The 21,310-nt window shown below is 41.4% G+C and overlaps 1 protein-coding gene across 2 annotated transcripts in view; it reads right to left on the bottom strand.

Annotated features, from left to right (window-relative positions):
- Positions 1–21,310, bottom strand: part of FARP2 (FERM, ARH/RhoGEF and pleckstrin domain protein 2) — a 98,186-nt gene that overhangs the window by 43,108 nt on the left and 33,768 nt on the right. For both annotated transcript variants that reach the window (XM_043995280.1, XM_043995279.1), the window contains exons 4-13: positions 18,152–18,256; positions 15,480–15,522; positions 13,612–13,690; positions 11,738–11,835; positions 10,285–10,399; positions 7,194–7,341; positions 4,574–4,669; positions 3,129–3,292; positions 2,744–2,812; positions 1,147–1,204 (exon numbers count right to left, since the gene is read on the bottom strand). In XM_043995280.1, the coding sequence (XP_043851215.1) occupies positions 1,147–1,204; positions 2,744–2,812; positions 3,129–3,292; positions 4,574–4,669; positions 7,194–7,341; positions 10,285–10,399; positions 11,738–11,835; positions 13,612–13,690; positions 15,480–15,522; positions 18,152–18,256 (975 nt within the window). The remainder of the gene's footprint in view (positions 1–1,146; positions 1,205–2,743; positions 2,813–3,128; positions 3,293–4,573; positions 4,670–7,193; positions 7,342–10,284; positions 10,400–11,737; positions 11,836–13,611; positions 13,691–15,479; positions 15,523–18,151; positions 18,257–21,310) is intronic.

A 21,310-nucleotide genomic window follows, 5' to 3' on the forward strand; every position in this document is an offset into this window, starting at 1 on the left:
TGCATTTCAACGGAAACAACAGGCAGAAGGCAGCACGTGTGCTTTGGAGTAAGGAGCCAGGTTCTCCTGGTCAAGCTCTTCATGGCATATATGGTTGTTGAAATACTCAAATGAACTTTCATTAAATAAGTACACTGAGTGGTATCATTTTCATTTCTTCAGACTAACTGCACTGGTTTTACTATTTCAGGATCATGTATCATTCATTCATTCATTTATTTATTTATTTTCAGGGCAATGAGGATTAAGTGACTTGCTCAGGGTCACACAGCTAGTAAGTGTCAAGTGTCTGAGACTGGATTTGAACTCAAGTCCTCCTGAATCCAGGGCTGGTGCTTTATCCACTGCGCCACCTAGCTGCCCCCTCTCCTTGCCAAGCTTTAAGAAAATTACCCATCATATAGGTGAAATTTATCAAAAATCAGAAATAGGAGGGCGATTATTTAGAGGTAGAACTTCTGGTTTCAAGTTTGGTTTGTTGCTTTCCACTACAGTTTACAACACACTGGGCCTAAATCACAAGCATCCACAGTATGTTTAAAATATCTTTGCGGGGCAGCTAGGTGGCGCAGTGGATAGAGCACCGGCCCTGGAGTCAGGAGGACCTGAGTTCAAATCCGGCCTCAGACACCTAATACTTACTAGCTGTGTGACCCTGGGCAAGTCACTTAACCCCAATTGCCTCACTAAAACAAAAACAAACAAAAAATATATCTTTGGACAAAACGAACATCAAAATCAATTACTTAAAATGAGGTAATGCAATGTCAAATTTTCATGATAGGTCTCAATATATGAATGGAGATGACAAGAAAACCCATGTGCAAGCCAAAAATAAAGGCAGAAACACTCTTTGAAAAGGTGAAAATTTTACTCCAATAATATAAGTGATTTAGAATTGATGCACAATGAGGCAGCTAGATGGCGCAGTGGATAGAGCACCAGCCCTGGAGTCAGGAGTACCTGATTTCAAATCCGGCCTCAGACACTTAACACTTAACTAGCTGTGTGACCCTGGGCAAGTCACTTAAGCCCAACTGCCTCACTAAAAAAACCAAACAAACAACAAAAAAACAAATTGATGCACAATGGAAATGAGCTACACCTGTACTGACCTGGCTATGTACAAAGTATAGCCAGACTCACCTGTTTTGGCAAATCCTTATTCAAAGTTCGAGCAGTGATTCGAGCCTTGCTGTGCCTTCTGCATGCAGAAGAAAGAAGTTATTAGAAGAATGAACCTTATTCCTCTTACTAACCAATTTCACCCAAGGAAACGCATACAACATTATCCATTAAGAAAAACTCCCAATTCCAAATGATGCTACACTCCCTATTTTTCTCAAACAGAAACCATGAAAGGCCTATAGAAATCTAAGTAGGAAATGGAAAACTAAAATTTGGATCATTAATATATACATAGGAGAACAAAACTAACAATGCAAGAAGGAATTAATTTAAAAACAAAACAAAACTGGTGTGGAGAGGTTCCCGGAGCACCAATGAGTCTAGGATCACAAGGTCCATGTGTCAGAGACAAGGTTTGAGTTCAGGTCTTCCTGATTCTAAGGCCAAATCTCCAGCCACTATACCAAAGGGAAAAATACCATAAGGAAATAGCAAGTAACTTCTCAGCTTCAATGCTTATGACTATCAAAAATGATACTAGGGGCAACTAGGTGGTGCGGTGGATAAAGCACCAATCCTGAATTCAGGAGGACCTGAGTTCAAATCTGGCCTCAGACTCTTGATGCGTACTAGTTGTGTGACCCTGGGCAAGTCACTTAACCCCAATTGCCTCACCAAAAAATAAAATAAAAATGATACTTTAAAAAAAAAAAAAGGACCAAAGAAAAAACAAGGCACAAGAGGCAATGGACAAGGAGGCTCAGTGGATACAATGCTGGAGTCAGGAAGACCTGAATGCAAATTTGACCTCAGAAACTTAGTAGATGTGTGACCTTGGGCAAGTCACTTCACCCTATTTGCCTCAGTTTCCTCATCTGTAAAATGAGCTGGAGAAGGAAATGGCAAACTACTCCAGGATCTCTGCCAAGAAAACCCCACATGGGGTCACAGAGAGTCGGACACGACTAAACAACAAAACGCCTGCAGACAATTAGAAGGTACAACAGACAGGTGAGACTTGAATTCAAATCCTGTCTCAGACACTGACTTACTAATTAAGCAAGACCCTGTGTGTCTCCAGGCAAATGTTTCAATCATGTCCAATTCTTCAAGACCCCATTTGGGGTTTTCTTGGCAAAGACATCAGACACCTATCTAAGACTGGGAGGCACATTCCAGTCACCCACAAGCTGAGCCATTAAGTTACTGTTTTCAGAGACAAAGGAGATGATGGGGATAGCACAGGTTTAGAGACACAAGAGGAAAGGCCAAGGTGGGCCACAGCAAGTCTGCTCGGCCTGGAGAGCCCCGCAGTGGAGGCCTGGAAGTGCCCAGCAAAGGGGACATTTTCAGAAGACAGAGCCATGACACAATCATAGCTGTGCCTTAGGGACATGACAATGTCGGTGTTTATACCCAACTGAGCACCTCAGCTCTACCATCTGAAAAGAAATACTTCAGCCTGTCTTTAAACCCTCTAAAATGTGTTTTAAGAAACATTTACTGGTTCGTTTCATTAATAAGAAGCTGCTTTTGTACAAAATTCAGAGAATTTAGGTTTTGACTTTTAGGAATGGGGCCGATACATTTCAGTCACACAACTCCCAGGGCTTACCTTTCATAGGGCATTTTCTTTATCCCACTGTCTTTAACAAAGTCCACCAGTTGTTTTTGGGTTCTCCCACTGTGGACAAGGTTCAGATGGTCAACATGAGTTATTCCAAGTATGTTACAGTAACAAAGTTTCCAATTCAAGGCTCTCTCGGCATCTTCCAGCTCCCCTTGCAAGGAGTGAGCTTGATTCTCTCTGTCACTTTGGTGAAATCATTTTTTAAAAATCTCAGCTCAAGTGCACAGTGATTAACCATCTAATATTTTACATGGCCACATTTCTTACGTATGTATGCAGGCTATCTTGCAATACTGCTTTCTCTCAGTAAAGATCTCTCTCATATCATCTTACAGTGATTTAGGGAAAGAGTACCAGTAAGACCCTCTACCTGTATCTGAATGAAGACCCTCGGCTGAAGAAGACAGCTTTAGCTTTTGGCTTGGGCTGATCAAAAAGCCTGAAAAAGGTATGGTATTCTACACAAATCTTCCAGAAGTTCTTACACTCATCTCTACTCCCCAAGAGAAATTCCAATGTATCCTGATATGGGCCCTAGAAACAAAACACAGAGACTCAGGTTATTCATTAAGGAACAAAGGTTTAAACACACAGTAAAGTAACTTCAAAAGACAAACCAAAACACAAGGGATGATAAAAGTGAGAAATAACCAAATGCCTCCTTTGAAAATCTCCATGCTGATCCCAAAGCTAGCTTTGCTATATGCAAATAGAAATATGACTCCAAAATATAATGCATTTTTATATAAATTAATTTCTCCTTGTTCTCTCTTGACTATGGCAACAGCCCTAAGAAAAACAGTCCCCTTGTTTCGTTTTTGACTTAGTGAGAAAAACAACGTTTGCTCGTCTTTTTATTTCTCTGTAATCCTCATGCTCTTGTGGCTCTCCTAAGGGGTTAAATGAGCAAAGGTACTTTTGATGTTGGCTCATACCGAAAGCAAAAGACATGTCTAGATAAACCTTGCCCTTGCCTTTTGTTTGTTTGTTTGTTTGTTTGTTTTTTAGTGAGACAATTGGGGTTAAGTGACTTGCCCAGGGTCACACAGCTAGTAAGTGTTAAGTGTCCGAGGCCGGATTTGAACTCAGGTACTCCTGACTCCAGGGCCGGTGCTCTATCCACTGTGCCATCTAGCTACCCCACCCTTGCCTTTTACTAATCTCCTGTCTCCCTGTTCTAAAGGCCAGTCCTCAGGGATGAGACCACCAGAAATCCCTCCACGACATTATCCGAAGACCATCAGTCCAAGTATCGGCCGGTAGCTCTTGATTGGTTGGTTGACTGCTCTTGATGATGGGTCTGGAGCACTCACACAGACACTGTACTTCAGGGAGCCCTTTTAAGTGTGTGATTTTCCTCTAAAGAGCAGGGCTGCCAGTCTAATGCCCTTTGAAAAGTGAAGCCTGACTGCTGTTAAGTCCTTTGATTTGTGTCTGAAAAATGAACAAAGTGCTTGCTTGCCCACAAGTCCCCTTCAATAGACAATAAAGATCTACCTTCAAAAAGACTTTTCAGACCATTCTGGCCCTTGACTCTGGGTGCAATCTTGGTCAAGTCACTGAACCCCCACATGTCAATCTCCTCATGTGCAAACTGAGGAATTAGACTAGGGAATGACCATAATCCCTTTGAGTCTAAGTTTCTACATGATTCTGGATGAATATCTGTCTTATACTAAAAGTATACCATATTATCAGGCATGTAGATTTTTACATGACACTCATTTTTTGAAAAATAGATTCCAGCAAAAGAAATGTTTCTGGGTTTTTAAAGAGAGCAGTGGGAAAAAAGGGTTATATGGTGTTAACACTTACATGAACTTCTGGGTGAAGTTTAATAAGAAACCTTTTCCTCTTAAAGCTCAGTTTACGGACTTTGGACCAATTGAAGGTGTTAATTTTGGTGTTCCCCTACATTTAAAAAAAAACAAAATATTGAACACATTTCTCATTATATAAGCACTTACCCTAACCTCCCCCCCATGCACACAACATCAAATGCCAATGACTGACATAATTTTACAAACTAGATAGGTAATAGATACAAAATGTACCAAATCACAGATTTTTCTTTTAAACTTCAACTGCCTAATTCTGTGTGCAAGATCTTTTCCCTTGTAATTCAAATCTTTTGATAAGGCTCTGTATACAAATAGAATAGTTACTATAAAGAGATGAAAAGCAGGTGGAAGCAGTAGCTGGATTAAGAAAAGGCTGGTCTGTTCAGAAAATGGGGAAGATGAGGCTAACACTAAGGCAAGGGTAACAACAAACAAAACACTTAATACATGCATCGAAGGTGGACCCTTTGAGGAGGGAGTGATTAAGTACTAAAATAAATCAGGAGGGCTTTATGGGGGAAAGAGAATGGGCAAGGGGAGATATTTGGGTTTAAGTAACCATGTTTTAACCAATCAATATAGTTGTAGCTTTTAGAGTCAAGGAAAAGTTGTGGTTTTCCAATGAAGTGACTGATGACCACTACGATGTTGCATCCAATACTATGCTCATGGGGCTAAACAGGACTGCGTAAGTGGGAGATGAGCATGACAAACAAAGCTCAGGTTGTTCAAGTACAGCTCAACAATACCACCATCAGGAAGAAAGAACAACGTGGTTTGGTTAAAAATATAATGAAATAGACACGTTAACTTCAGCACACAAACTGATTCTGACAGGCTGAGCCTTAGGCCCAAACCTACAAGACGAAATTTAATCAGGATAAACATAAAGTCCCCAAATGTAGGCTCAAATAATCTATTACATAAGTATGGGGGAGTCGTTCATATGAAAAAGACCACGGATTTGAGGTGACCTCAATAAAATGCCTTTAAAACGCTGACACAATCTTGTGCCTGACTGACAGATCCCAGAGAGTTACAGTCCTACATGATGTAGAAGAAGGTCACCTTGAAAAGCAGAGGACCAAAATGCACAACTGGCCAAGAAACACCTACAACCCTGAGCTGAAACAGGCACGACTTTTTACAGGGGACACTGACAAATCAAGAACGAAGTGATGACAAAGATGAAAAGCCAGGAATGATGTCACTCAAGAAATGGCTAAAGAAGCTAGGCCCACTTAGCTCAGAGCAATCCTTTTTTTGGGGGGGGAGGAGGTGAGGCAATTGGGGTTAAGTGACTTGCCCAGGGTCACACAGCTAGTAAGTATCAAGTGTCTGAAGCTGGATTGGAACTCAGGTCCTCCTGACTCCAAGGCCGGTGCTCTATCTACTGCCAATCCTTTTTTTTTTTTAAATAAGAAACATTTTTATTTAAAGTTTTGAGTTCCAAATTTTATCTCTCCTTCCCTCCTCCCTTCCTGAGGTAGTAAGCAAACACATATGTTATACATGTGCAATTATGTAAAACATGACCATATTAGTCATTTTGTATAAGAAAACTTGAATAAAAGGAAAAAATGAAAAAAAAGTGAAAAATAGCCTGCTTTATTTAGTCTGTGTTCCATCAATATCTCTTCTTTCTTTGGAGGTGGATACTATGTTTCATCCATAGTCCTTTGGGATTGTCTTGGATCACTGCATTGCTGAGAATAGTTTAGTCATTCACAGTTCTTCCTCAAGCAATATTGCTGTCTCTGTGTACAATGTTCACTTCACTAGACATCAGTTCATACAAGTCTTTCCAGGCCTTTCTGAAATCATCCTGCTTGCCATTTCTAATAGCATAATAATATTCCATCACCATCATATACCACAGTTGTTTAGCCGTTCCCCAATTGATGGGTATTCCTTTGATTTCCAATTCTTAGCTACCACAAAAAGAGCTGCTATATTTTTGTACAACTAGATCTTTTTCTCTTTTTGGGGATGTCTTTGGGATATAAACCTAGCAGCGATATTGGCAGATCTAAGGGTATGCACAGTTTGATAGCCCTTTGGGTATAGTTCCAAATTGCTCTCCAGAATAGATGGATTTATTCACAACTCCACCAACAGTGAATGAGAGTCCCAGCTTTCCCACATCCCCTTCAACATACATTAGTTTCCTCTTTTGCTATGTTTACCATTCTGATATGTGTGAGGTGATACCTCAGAGCTGTTTTAATTTTCATTTCTCTGATCAATAGTGGTTTAGAGATTTCATATGACTACAGATGGCTTTGACTTCCTTATCAGAGCAATCTTGATAGCTGCTATCAGCAGCTGAAGAGCCATCAGATAGAAGACAGTAGACACCGTTTCTCTTGCTCCTCCAAATCAGAACTGAGGCCCACCAGGTATAAATACTTACTAAATGCTTGCTGACATTTATTACCAGGACCAGTTGATTTCGACTCAAATTATATGAATTTCGACCCAATTTTTACAAACCTAAACAAAACATGATAACTATGGGACACAGAAATGAATCAAACTTGAAGATAACAAGGTTTTTTTAAGGCACTGAACACCCCTCCCCCTATGAAACCCACCTGGAATACGAGTACACCCATGTGAGAAACAGCAAGGTGAATTTTGGTCCCCTCTCGATCAGAGGCCAGGTGAAACTTGATCCCATACATGTCTAACTTCCTAGCAATTTCAAGTACCTGGAAATCTGACTCAGCGGGTGTTTGGCCCCTTTAAAGGAAAAATAACATGAGAACAGTTTTTAGTACAACATTAAAAATAACCTATTCCTAATAAATGGTGAAGAAATACCATGGTCTTCTGTTTATGCACCTAGCTACAGACTGACTAGATCAGCAGGAAGCCTAGCTGATGACAATGATCTAAATGACCTTCCACTCTACAGGAAATGTCTTGCTTGGTGAATGTCATCTGTGGAGTCCCGGAATATTCAGGAGGTTTGTAGATGACTGGCAAAGCTATATCCAGCTACCATGTGCAGAAGAGCTCAGACAGAACGTGAGGCAATGTTCCAACAACAGGGAGGCGTCACCTTGCCTAAGAAGCTCACTAAGAATGGATTAAGTGTCTGGTAATCTTTCTAGGAGTCAGGCTGCCTTCTAAAAATAAGTGGAGTTGTATTTCCCCCATTGATGCTACGTCACACCGGAGAGCCAAGTGTGGGCCAAGCACTGAACCCCACCCTGGGGTGCTGTTTGTCTGGCACCAGTAATGAACAGAAACCAACTCCATGAAGGGTCTGACTGGGTTGCTCCCCTGCTCTGTAGACTCTGGGCTCTACTCACCTCCAGGATCAAACACAAAATGCTCCCTCTGTCCAGCCTTCAGAGCCCTCACACCTCCCTCCCTCCCACGTCCTCAGCACTACTGGACACTGGCCCCTGGACATCCTCAGCGTCCATTCTGTCCACTGGGAATGCTTCTCCCTCTTCCCCTCCCCCTCCTGGCTTCCTTTCCAGCTAAAATGCCACCTTCCATGAAGAGTCTTTCCTGGTTCTCCTGAATGTCACTGCCTTCCCTCTACTCAATTACCTCCAATCACTCCTCAGTCAATACATTTATGAAGTGCCTACTATGTGTCAGGGGCTGGGCTAAGTGCTGGGGATACCCCAAAAAAGCTCCCAGCCTAATGGGGGAGACAACCTGCAAACAACATAGGGCACATGAGCCCATTTCGTTCTCTATTATTAACCATCTTCACCGGCTCGTGGTCAGCCAAAAGCTGGAGAAGTGTTATTATGTTAAATGGTGTGGGTGGAAAGTTGATTCTATAATCTTGAGGATTCAGCTAAGCCTGGTGCAACCAAAGAAAATGCCCTTTAACACCAAGAACCAGCTACAGGCTGTCTTGACTGACAAAGGAGAAACCAAGTGGAAAACTTCAAGAAACATCAGAAATGAGACTCTACAAAATAAGGATGACATTTTCTTATAAAAGAGAAACCATAAACCCTGATGAGAAAGCTAAAAATATAACATATACACCCACCCAGGTTTGCATGTGCCTTTCTAAGAGAATCAATGGGGCGCTGCCTGACTGGCAAAGTTAAGGTCTTCGAAGTAGGATTAAAAACAAGAGAAGCCTGAGAAGTGGCTGGCACAATCTGGGTACAAAGGGTGATACTCTAGCATGGAATACATTTAAAATGTTCACAGTCTCAAATAGCACAGAAAGCTGTTATAAAATGGATTTGATCCTAACAAAAGACTCTTCTTGAAAAAGAACCACAGGGGCAGCTAGATGGCGCAGTGGATAGAGCACCGGCCCTGGAGTCAGGAGTACCTGAGTTCAAATCCGGCCTCAGACACTTAATACTTACTAGCTGTGTGACCCTAGGCAAGTCACTTAACCCCAATTGCCTCACTAAAAAAAAAAAAAAATAACCACTGCTCCCTTCCTCTCTCCTTATCCCAAATAAACACAAATCTTATATTTCTGCCACCTTGTATTTCTATCCTGTTCCTTCTGCTTTCCCAGAGGTGAATCTTATTTCGCCACTGCAGCCTCCAGAGGGGCCTGCACCCCAAAAGACAACTTTGTTTTACCATCTGAGCCAATGAAGTCTGCTTGCGTGACACTAGTCACGCCGCGCCCCCCCCCCAACTCCGCAGGGTCCCTCTGTACTCAGGGTGGCTGTACCCAGCCCTAACCTTTTAGGCACATCCTATTTCTAACCCCTCACACTTTTTCTCTGGTGCCCTCCCTCTACTGCTAATGTTAGACTACTGAAACCAAAAGCTTCAAAGACAAGACAGGGTGCTACTTCACCTTTATACAAACTGACCTTTAGCTCCTGGGGCCCCAGACCCCACCCCAAGGTGGGGAGGAGAGAGATGGAGCGACACTACTGAGGTGTGCAGTCATTCCAGTGAAGAGAATGGCCAGGTCTTATTGTCAAGGGTCACCCTGACCCTCCAAGACACCCAGCCAAGCCATGTGGCCTCCCAGATGGACCCCAAGGAGCCCTGCTTAGCCACGCACCTGAGGACTTTGGGGTCTATTAGCCTACAGCTGAACACTCAGCGCTGTCCCTCCCAATTAGAGAGGGATCTCTTTCAGAGCAGAGACTGGCTGGCACTTCAGAAGGGCTTCATTAATGTTTTTTTTTCATTTCTACATTTATCCTCCACTACACTGCTGTGCTCACAACTGAAGAGAGGGCATCATTACCCCAAAATGCTTAAACATTTCCACTGACTCAACTTATGGACACGTCAAGAGTGGCTCCAAACGTCCATTTAGCACAGGTGATTTTTATACCGGCTTTGGACACTGAGCAATCCCACCACCTCCGAAGGCCTGCTGCCTCTCCTCCTGCAGTGCCAAATACAATCTGTGTCCCCAAGAACTCAACACTGTGCAAGATGATGAAATCAGCCTAAAGCTCTCACCTCCTCACACCCCTTGAGGGCAGAGACTGTCCTGTCTCATGCCTTATGCCAGTGCCTGGCATACAGGAGGTGCTTAATAAATGACAACAGTGATTCTTCACCTCCTGCTCTGCCCCCTGCATTGAACCCTCACTTTGAGACCAAAAAAAGCAAAGGCTCCAATACAGATCACGACTGTGTGAACAAACCACCCTCCTCCATTCCAGCAGTCCCCCCGCCCCACTCTGGTTAGTGAATAGAGGTAACAGTGATGTTGCTTACCTGTGTTCTCGATGGTGTTCTATGATCTTCTCTTGAATTTGTTCTTGGTTCGGTACATAGTTATTGATTTTAAGATGCTCTCGATCTGCATTTTCTTCGTAGTCCCCTATCTCAGCTGGAGTAAAACCAACAAAAGACCTTGCTTAAGTTTTTTTTAAAAAACAGTAAACTGGGAAGTCAGAAAAAACCCAACAGATGAGATGAATGCCAAATAGAGGATGAGAAGCCTTCCATGAATCACACAGACACATAGCAAACAACCAGACAAACCAGCCAACACATCACTTCCCCTGTCCCCAAAGCCCAGTTTGCCAAAAAACCCTTCAGAAAGTCAGAGCTGCTTCATTTCACCACAGCACAGAGGCAAGGGGAGCCTGTCTTGGCAACGAGTCTGAAATACAGGACACTTCTCTAAGTCAACAGAACCTTCACTGAGCTCTGCCCACCCTCCCACTGGAATTCTTTCACATTTACTTTGTTGTTCCATTTCTATATACATGTCTTATCCTCCCAATAGAATGCAAGCTATGGAAGGGCAGCGACTCATTCATTTTTATGTTTGTCATCCCAGGGCCCCGCACACAGCAGGTTCTCAATGTTGAGGGGTGTGTGGGTGTGTTGGGGGGGAGCGTCCTAGCACAGATTTCTTCTGCTTGTGTCTGGTCAGCTTCAGCTGTGCTTCCCAACCCAGAATGACGGCAAGCCTCTGCCAACTCCTCACCAAAGTACGGATGGCATCCAAGAGTCTTTGCAGTACATGGTGGTGGGCAACAAGGGAGGACAACTGAACGGTTCACCTTGGGTTTACCTAGCTCTTTCCCAAAAACTTCTCGAACTTTTGACAACCTCCCTTTTTGCTTTCAAATTTAGAACCTCAGATTTATATCTTTATCACTCTTTTAAAACTGGATTATCCTAATAGACAATTTTCAATTGTTTCTCTACTTTTCAGAGTCCCGTACCATCTTCCCTCATCCCCCTGCTCCCTGTTATATTTACAACCAGATGTGATTTGGACATGCCTGTTATTTCTCATGAAGGTCTGGTTTCTACTTGCATCAGGACTTGAAGCAACACTGCTTCCCTCTGCACCTTGGGTTTATTGTGCTTTGCTTCACTGAAATCACTGGAGGTGACCAAAGCTCTAGCAGGCAGGGCCATCTCTTTCAGAATCTGTTACCTCTTTGGGCCTGACCTGATTTTTATGAGGCACATGCCCAGTTTGAATAGAAATCAAGCCCTGTGGAGCTGAGGGCACCCGAGAGTTTCCGTCAGCTCCCAAACACTCTTCCCCAGACAGTTCCACTGCAATAACTCTAAGCCAAACAGCAGCATGACATCATTCTATACATGCCCTATGCACCCTGGTGCTTTCTGGGTATAGACATGCCCAGGAGACTCCATGGGCTTGGATCCAGTCATTCACAAAACTGGTGGTGAGAGAGATACTAACACTGCAAGAGATGAGAAGTGAGGAGGGCGGCCGTGTTGTCACTGCAGGGGAGTCGCTTCTCTGCTAAGTCTCTCTTGATTTGGAGGGCAAACAAATATCTAAAGAAAGAGGATTTTCAGAGTTACTTATGGATACGAGCTTTGACTCTCATCTGAAGGCAAGGCACCCACTGCTCCTGGGCAGTGACAGTAAGGAAGGGCCTTCAGCAGTGGGCGTGGCACACGACTTTGAAGGAAATGAGCTGTCACTGAGGGCCCCAGAGAGTGAATGCCACACACAAGCACCTACTAATCAGAGGAAAACTGGGAATAAACTTGGCCAGGACAAGTCGCTTTGGCCAAACAACCAGGCTTGCTGGCTTCCACGCACACTCAGACGTGGCACTGTTTTTCAGGGGGGCTGGTTTAGAAACGAATGTGGACATCTGTTACACATAAAAACGTGCACCCGTAGTGGTGGCAATATCAAGCAAAGTTGCCCAAGCCCTGGTCACTAACTGGACAGCAGTGATACCATCCGCAGCATCTTCATCAGATTCTCTGTCTCAAGTGTGGCTAATAGCTGCCCCTCCCCCAGAGAGCCCTATGGTAGCAGAGAAGGGGGGGGGTGTCTGTCTCCCAACATCATCTGCTGCCCCTTCCAGCAAGTCCACAGCTGTACACTCTTCTAGGCAATAAATTCAGGGTTACAATCTTCATCTTAGTCAAACACACATTTTACACTGAGTCCCCAGAACAAGGTTTACCTCTAAATGTTACACATTTCAATCACCTTAAATCACTTTAATGGGGGTTAGTATCTTGAGAAAGCAAGCTGCTTCTTAAAACCCTTTAATTTTTTTTTTCAACATTATGCAGACCAATTCTAAACCTCTCCTTATTTCAGGATGGCAAAGTTTGGGTAAATAGGCTGATAGATGTGGGCCTGGGAGTTAGTACTTTTCTCACTGTACCATGCTGAGTCTTTCATACATATTGTAATGTCCTAAGGGGTGTTCCCAGTGACAGAAAACACTAAAATAACCATGACCACGTGGGAGGAAGGCAACCCAAACTGTGATGTTATAGGCCTGTTCTCTGACGCCTAACCCTGTTAGTCTAAAAGAGATCCACATCACCTGACTGAAATTCTTATTAAAATTTATTTTCCAAGGCAATTTAATACCAACTATTTTAATGTCAATTCTATAAAGATCTAATCCTATATTTTAAAATATAATTTCTCTAATGAGCAATATGCACTGGCCACCTTGTTAATCAGGGTTACTGTACCTGGGTTCTTTACAGTTAGGTTTTGCATGACCATAAATCACGTTATCTAATGTAAGAGAAGCTACACAAAAGGACCACAGACAACTTCTGTTGGGTCTTTTCAAACAGCCTCCACAGTGCAATGAAGGGGCCAGATGGATTTTTTTAGATCAATCCTTTTGTTTCAAAGATTAGGTAGAAAACTGAGACCCAGGGAAGAGACACGACCTCTAAGGAGTCCACTATGAGGCAGGAACAGGCTGAAAAGAAAACCCAGGGATTGTGATTCTTTCTCTGGCCAAGGTTCCTCTTTCCTTTTAAATTTTAAGAGCATCTTTCTATAAAAATAAGACATATCTATCAGGCATATCTGAAAGCTCTGTGCAAAGATCTACTAATTTTTCCAATTACAAACATCCTGTAAAAATGATCTTAATCAATATATTAGCGCAAAAAAAAACCATCTCATTGTCTAAACAATTTCATTTTACTTGAGTAGACATTTGCGTCACAAATCCTTGGTTCAAAGTCTTAGATAACTGCCTTTCTAATGAGTCCCAATGACTAATTCTGCTCCCAGAACTTGTTTTCATTTTAAAATGTGTTAAGTTATAGCTTCTTTACCTTGTGTACTCTTCTTGCAACTGTCCAGGGTCAGGTGGGAAAAATTTGACAGCTAGCCGAAGAACTGTGTTCTTTGGTCCTATGACAAAAATATTTTAAAACACCACAAAGTTACTTTCTATAGACATAGAAATAACACGTTTAACTTGAAATTTTGGAAACAATGTAAAAATATTTTCATTTTAAATAAGATATTAACTACTTTCCTTGAACAGCATTATATGAGGCCTGGTGCTTTTTTAGGGCTTTTTTGGGGGGAAAAGGGGGCAAGAAAGGGCAGGGACGGACATCAATGTGAGAAAATCCTTTCATCAGTGTGAGGAAATCCTAATGCAGCCACGTGGCAGAGTGGACAGAGTTCTTCCCAAGTTCAGATCTGACCTCAGACACTTCCCCAGAAGTATGACCCTGAGCAAGTCATTTAATCCTGTTTGCCTCAGTTTCTCATCTGTAACATGAGCTGGAGATGGAAATGGCAAACCACTGCAGTATCCTTGCCAAGAAAACTCCAAACAGGGTCATCAAGAGTCGGATATAACTGAACAAAAAACCATCACAAGCATTCTCTATTGGTCCAGATGAGTGAGCCACAACTCATCAGTCAGTGCCACACAAACTTACAGCATTTTCCTGGGTCACTAGGAAGTGACTTTTCTTGCCCTGTTCACTCAGTTACTAAGTGCCTGAGATGGGGCTAGGGTACAGGTCTTCTGCCTCCCAGGCCAGGCCATAATCCCTGATGACACACACTGCTCTGGGAAGTATACTACTATCTTCCTCAGGATCCTAGAGCAGCTCATAAGTGTCCAAGTCAGGTCTCAAGTTAAGGTTTTCTGGTGCACAAACTGGGCTTACAGACACCATACCAGGATGCCTTGAATAGTTAGATCATCAATAAAAATACGGGGAAAAAAAATGCCTCTGACCCATTTATTCCTACACATCTAGGAAGTTTAAATTGAAATGGGTTCCTCCATCGTTATCAAGCTTTCCAAAACCAAGTAACATAACTGACTGGCCAATGAGCCCTTTTATATTTGTGATAATCCTATGATTCATTTATAGGATCCTACCACTATGTCTGATCTAATAGACATTATTATTGTGCTTGATTCCCTACTATGACTGTAACAAGTAGAATTTCAACAGAAAAAGGAAAAGTGTCATAATTTTTATAATCTACAAACAACAGGAAGAAACACCCTTTCACAAACCCAATCATTAAAAACTTAAAGGTACAATGTTGTTATTACTACTGCAACTAAACTACTTCAAGCTATTTAAAACCTTTAAGATAATGTGATTGTCGAATAAGCTAAAACTAGTTATACAAAGAAGGAAAGCCTAAAAAAGAAAGAGAGGACAATAAGGGGCAGCTAGGTGGCACAGTGGATAGAGCACCGGCCCTGGAGTCAGGAGGACCTGAGTTCAAATCTGGCCTCAGACACTTGACACTTACTAGCTGTGTGACCCTGGGCAAGTCACTTAACCCCAACTGCCTCACTAAAAAAAAAAAAAAAAAGGCCAATATAAGGACAGTAATTTATTGATTATCTGCTACCAATCATCAATGGAATTTTAAATGTCCATGGGCTCTCTACCTTATTCTCTGTACCTCCAACACATAAAAGCACTTGGTATGTGCTTATGATACATTCATTTCAATAGTGGCAAAAGAAAAACAGAAACAAAAGGTAAATCTGTTGCAAATTGTCTTCTAACCCCAAAACAAACAGAAATTACTTTATCAACTGCTGTTTTATTCATGTTGATACTGTCCCTTGATGATCAAACTATACTCAAGCAATTCCAAAAACTAAGAATCATCAAAAAATCAAAAGCTTTTCAAAGGACAAAAATGGACTTACTTCGTATTTGTTTAATGATGGGTTTCATCGGTTCAAGCCAAATCTAAAGGGAATGAAAAAAAGAAAAGTAAACTCATTCTATACAATGCTTCCTTTTAGCATGTCCATTCAGCAGACACACTGAAAAATGCTGATATTATTCACAATCCAGAAGAAAAACAAATGGTAAAAATATTTCTTTTTTAAAAAGTCAGATTCTATGACAACAGAAAAAAAAGGAAGATGACTTTTTTATTACATAATTTAAAATCTTTTGAACATGCCCAATAGATTTAATGTAAAGACATCGTTCTCCTAACCAGAGCACGCCAGGAGTGCGCTGGGTGACTTCTTGCCTCGGGAGGGAGCAGGTTTCTCCTCACTGGAGGTATTTTCAGCCAAGTCCAGCTGGGAAGGAGGGGGAAGCATTTCTCTTCAGGGAAAGTGTAGAGAACACACTTGCTCGGGTGCAGGCACGACTTATGAAGTTCTCCTAACTCTAAAATTCTTTCCCACTAGATTATAAGATCCTTAAGGATTTTTGTATCCCCCAAACTCTCTGACTGCGTTTTCACATGTCAGACTCTGAATACGTATCTGTTAACTGAACAAAAAACCGAAAGGATCCTGCCATTCTTGTAGAACATTCTATTTTTTTAAATTATAAAAGTATTTTATTATTTTCTAGTTACATGTAGAGATAGTTTTCAACATTTGTTTTTATAAAATTTCTAGTTTCAAATTTTTCTCCCTCCCTCCCTCCCCAAGACAGCAAGTGATCTGACATAGGTTATATATGTACAATAACATTAAACATATTTCTGCATTAGTCATGTTATAAGAGAATAATCAGAGCAAAAAGGAAAAACCTCAAAATAGAAAAACAAGGGGCAGCTAGGTGGTGCAGTGGATAGAGCACCGGCCCTGGATTCAGGAAGACCTGAGTTCAAATCCGGCCTCAGATACCTGACTAGCTGTGTGACCTTGGGAAAGCCACTTAACCCCCATAGCCCCACCAAAAAAAAAAGAAAAAGAAAAAGAAAAACAACAGCATCAAAAAACAAAAGAAATAGTATGGTTCAATCTGCATCTATATTCCACAGTTCTTATTTTCTGTATTTGGAGAGCCTTTTCCATCATGAGTCCTTTGGAACTATCTTGGACCATTGTATTGCTAAGAAGAAACAAATCCATCACAGTTGATCAACACATAATGTTGATGATACTGTGCACAATGTTCTCCTGGTTCTGCTCCTCTCACTCAGCATCAGTTCATGCAAGATTATTCAGGGGCAGCTAGGTGGCGCAGTGGATAGAGCACCAACCCTGGAGTCAGGAGGACCTGAGTTCAAATCCGGCCTCAGACACTTAACACTTACTAGCTGTGTGACCCTGGGCAAGTCACTTCACCCCCATTGCCCCACAAACACCCCCCCCAAAAAAAGGGTTTAAAATATATTTTTTTAAATAAATACAAATTTCTAGTAGCTCTTTTGGTGGTGGCTAAGAATTAGAAATCAAAGGAATACACATCAACTAGGGAATGGCTAAACAAGCTGGGGTATATGATGGTGATGGAATATTATTGTGCTACAAGAAATGACAAACAGGTTGTAAGAAATGATGAGCAGACAAATTTCAGAAAAACCTGGAAAGACTTAAGCAGACTGATGCTGAGTGAAGTGAGCAGAATCAGTAATACATTGTGCACAGTAAAAGCAACATGATCAACTGTGATATACTTAGCTCTTTTCAGCAATACAATGATCCAAGACAATGCCAAAGGACTCATGATGGAAAATGCTCTCCACATCCAGAAAAAAAACCTGTGGAATCTGAATGCAGATTGAACCATACTGTTTCTACTTTTTGTTGTTCTTGTTTTTTTCTTTTCTGAGGTTTTTCCCTTTTGTTCTGATTCTTCTTTCACAACATGACTAATGCAGAAAGATGTTTAATGTGATTGTACATATATAACCTATATTAGAATGTTTTCTGTCTTGGGAAGGGGAGAGGGTGGGAGAAAAATTTGGAACTCAAAATCTTATAAAAACAAATGTTGAAAACTATCTTTACATGTTACGGTAAAATAATAAAATAGTTTCAAGATTGAAAAAAAAAAAGAAATGACAAACAGGATAATTTCAGAAAGGCCTAGAAAGACTTATATGAACTGATGTATGGTGAAGTGAGCAGAAAGAACCAGAATGTGCACAGCGGCAGCAATATTGTTTGATAAAGAAATGTAAGTGACTTAACTATTCTTAGCAATATGATCGAAGGACTAATGATGAAGCATACTATCCACCTCCAAAGAAAGAACTGATGCTGACTGAACAGACTGAAGCATGCTATTTTTCATTTTCTTTCATTTTTTCCTGTTATTCAAGTTTTCTTACAAAATGACTAATACGGTAATGTCTTACATAATTGCACATGTATAACCTATATCTGCTTACTCCCCCTCTGGGACAGAAGGAGGGATAAAATTTGGAACTCAAAACTTTAAATAAAAATGTTTATTATTATTAAATAAATAAATGTTTTTTAAAATAAAATAAAATAAATACAAGGTAGCTGGCAGGAACCTTATCAACAGCAAGTATATACCATTTAATGTCATATGCATTTCACCCCCGTATAACAGTATTCCAACATTTTTCCAAAAATAAACAATTTTGTTCTTTACATACCCAATAAGACTGGACATTCTGGAATTCCAATCCAAAGTAATCTGATTCAATCAAATTTAAATGTTTAAACACCTCTGTTAACAGGATCTGTCCATAGCATTTGGGCTAGAAAAAAAAGGGGGAGGGGAGGAAGAAGGAAGGACAGAAGAAAATTAATTTCAGATTCAATTCAAGAAAAGAAACATTTTTAAAGCTGTGGAACGAAGCTCCTGTTAACACACAAAACTTGGTTAAATTTTGTGTGTTTGTTTACCTTTGTAACAATATATGACAAATGGTTACTGTGTCACAAATCAAATACATTTGTGGCTTTAATGGAAATTGATAGCAATTTTTTAGAAATTAAACAATCAATTCAAAGGGTTTATATTTGTATTGAGATTTCTTTGAAACTCCCAAATAACAATGAAAAGGGTCTCTTTCATTTCCTATTTCAATCTGATAGGAGAAGAGTTGTGGTCGGAGTTGTAGGTTGGAGTGCCCAACCTACTTGATCTGTGCTTGAGGAGGAGGTATGGAGATGCTGCCATCCACACTGACTGAGGAACTACATGCAACCAGAGAGTTATGCCTCCCTTTCATCCCAGAAGCATCCCAAGCTCATCCTTGACTTGTGCACAGTCGGCACTTAATAAACATAAATAATAATAAAAATAAATATGTGTACTGATTATTCTGCTGACTTTGACCTCTCCTCGACAATTTCCACTGTCTTCTTGGCCAATGAGAGAATATGTGAATGCAGCTGAGGCTAAGGCAGAGTGTATGTAGCCCTCCTCCACTACCTTCCAAGAATGCCCTCAGAGAGTTTACTTCCAATAATTCCACTGCATCCTAAACTGCTCCTATTTCCCCTCTGCACAAGACAAGTTAGCTGACTTCCTGTTAGCCACATTTACTCTTTTCAGCAGAGATGATGCTAAAGAAGAAAACTAGCAATCAAAAATAATCTAATTAGGGGCAGCTAGATGGCGCAGTGGAGAGAGCACCAGCCCTGGATTCAGGAGGACCTGAGTTCAAATCTGGCCTCAGACACTTAACACTTACTAGCTGTGTGACCCTGGGCAAGTCACTTAACCCCAATTGCCTCACTAAAAAAAAAAAAAATCTAATGAGATCTTTGAAAAAGGCCTGCTTATTGGCCTGTGTCTGTTTGGTGAGTTGGGAGTTTTTTGGTTTTCAATCTTTCAATAAAGTGTTTGGTTTTTTTTTAATTTTGTGACCTCCAGACATGCAAGAAGAGATAATGTCAATATACTAAGTGAGGTCAGTTTTCTGTATGGCAGCGATAATAAACCACAGAAGTGAAACTGCCCCAAGCATTTCCTACACACCTAATCATCTAGTCATCCTTCAAGGCTCTCTTCCCCACCCACCTCCCAATTCTCTCGGTTGAGGACCTACTTTCCTAACTTCTCTGAAAAAATCTGAAGCCATCCTCAGACAGCTTCCTCTTCTCTCCCTCCTACTGGTCTCACATGACTCAGACATCCTCTCCCACCATCCCTTCCCTCTCTCCAGTCTCACACAAAGTAGCCTTTTCTCCTTGCCAAGGTCAATAAATCTAAAAGCATCTCTGGGCCTCTCCCCTCTCCTGCCTTCTCCAGATGGTTATCCATTCTATTATCCCTTTCTCACTTATCTGCAGTCTCTTGTGTCTACTGGCTCCTTCCTTCCAACACACCCGTGTCTCACCCATCTGACAAAAACCCTTCCTTGATACACCATCCCACTGAGTATCAGTCTGCAGCTGCTCTCCACTTCTCAGCTCCACACAGCATCATGTCTGGCCCATGGTAACGGCCCAGTAGATACAGTGTGCTGGTGCTGGAGACACAAGACCAAACTGTTCTAGCCCTTAGGTTACTGTCTGAGGACACTCGCTTCTGTCCTCACCCACGTTGTTAGGGCGCTCACTGTGTCAGGCCCTGTGCTGTGTCACAACCTGGGGAGGGAGGCGCTGTTACCATTCCCATTTTATAGATGAGGGAATGGAGGCAGACAGAGGTGAAGGGACTGGCCCACTTGTTTTTCAGTCATTTCCATGGTACCTGACTCTTCATGAGCCCATGTGGGGTTTTCTCGGCAAAGATACCAAGGTGGTTTGTCATTTCCTTCTCCAGCTGTTTTACAGATGAGGAAATGGAGGCAAACTGAGGGTGAAGGGACTGGCCCAGAGTCACACAGCAAGTGTGACACCAGATTTGAGCTCAAGCGCTCCTGACCTCTACCCTGGCACCCCATCCACGCTGTTCCTCCAACCCAAATTAGGACTTAGGCTTCACGTAGGAAGCTGTAAGTATCTCAGCTAATTTCTATCCTTATTCTGATTTTCTCAAAAGTTGTTGCCCAAACTTTCACCTACACAAACCCTCCTCTTATTCCTGCTACTCAAAACAGAGCTCTGCCCATCATCTGTTGGTGGACACCCTGCTACAACTGGGAAACCAGATGTCTAGTTAATCCAATCAAAGTCTGGCTTAATATTTTAGGACAAACCAAAATTCTAAAATTTCTTGAAGCATTAGTACAATCAGAAGTAACACAAAATGAAACAAACATACGGTTATGTTGCCACAATTGACTCAGTAACAGCTGAATATTGAATGTGGAAGTGTTTTTCCACTGTTAGACTACAAAATAAATGATAAGCAATAACATAGAAAATTACAGGTAAAACAGGCTTTTTTCTTGAATAATCCCATTTCTAAAGCTGTTCAGTCCTTTTAAACTGAGAAATAAAAGTGTACTGTTAAAAATGTTACATTTACAAGAGAGGCATTAAATATTTTGCCTTGATGCAAATGAGTCACAAAAGATTGGCTAACAAAGTACTTCTTTATTCTTTGTCTTGAGCACTGTGGGAAAATTCTTCCTGGGACAACTTGATTTAGTTCTTCAAAGTTGTTTATTAAATGTACCCATTTCTAGTTCATTTGCCCAAACAGAATTCCTCCATCCACCCAAATTCCTACTCCTCCTTTTTGGCAAAATTCAAAATCCCTCTCTCTGTCTGAAACGATGCTACATGATGCTTTTTCCTTGTCAATTAACTCAATCACTCCATAACAAAGCAAGTTCCTATTTTACTGGGCAATTTTTTTTTTTTAAAAAAGCTTTGAGGAATAGGAAGCTCGGGCTGAACACATGTTGGATTCT

Source organism: Dromiciops gliroides, chromosome 3 (assembly GCF_019393635.1).
Source record: "Dromiciops gliroides isolate mDroGli1 chromosome 3, mDroGli1.pri, whole genome shotgun sequence".
NCBI classification, from domain to species: domain Eukaryota; kingdom Metazoa; phylum Chordata; class Mammalia; order Microbiotheria; family Microbiotheriidae; genus Dromiciops; species Dromiciops gliroides.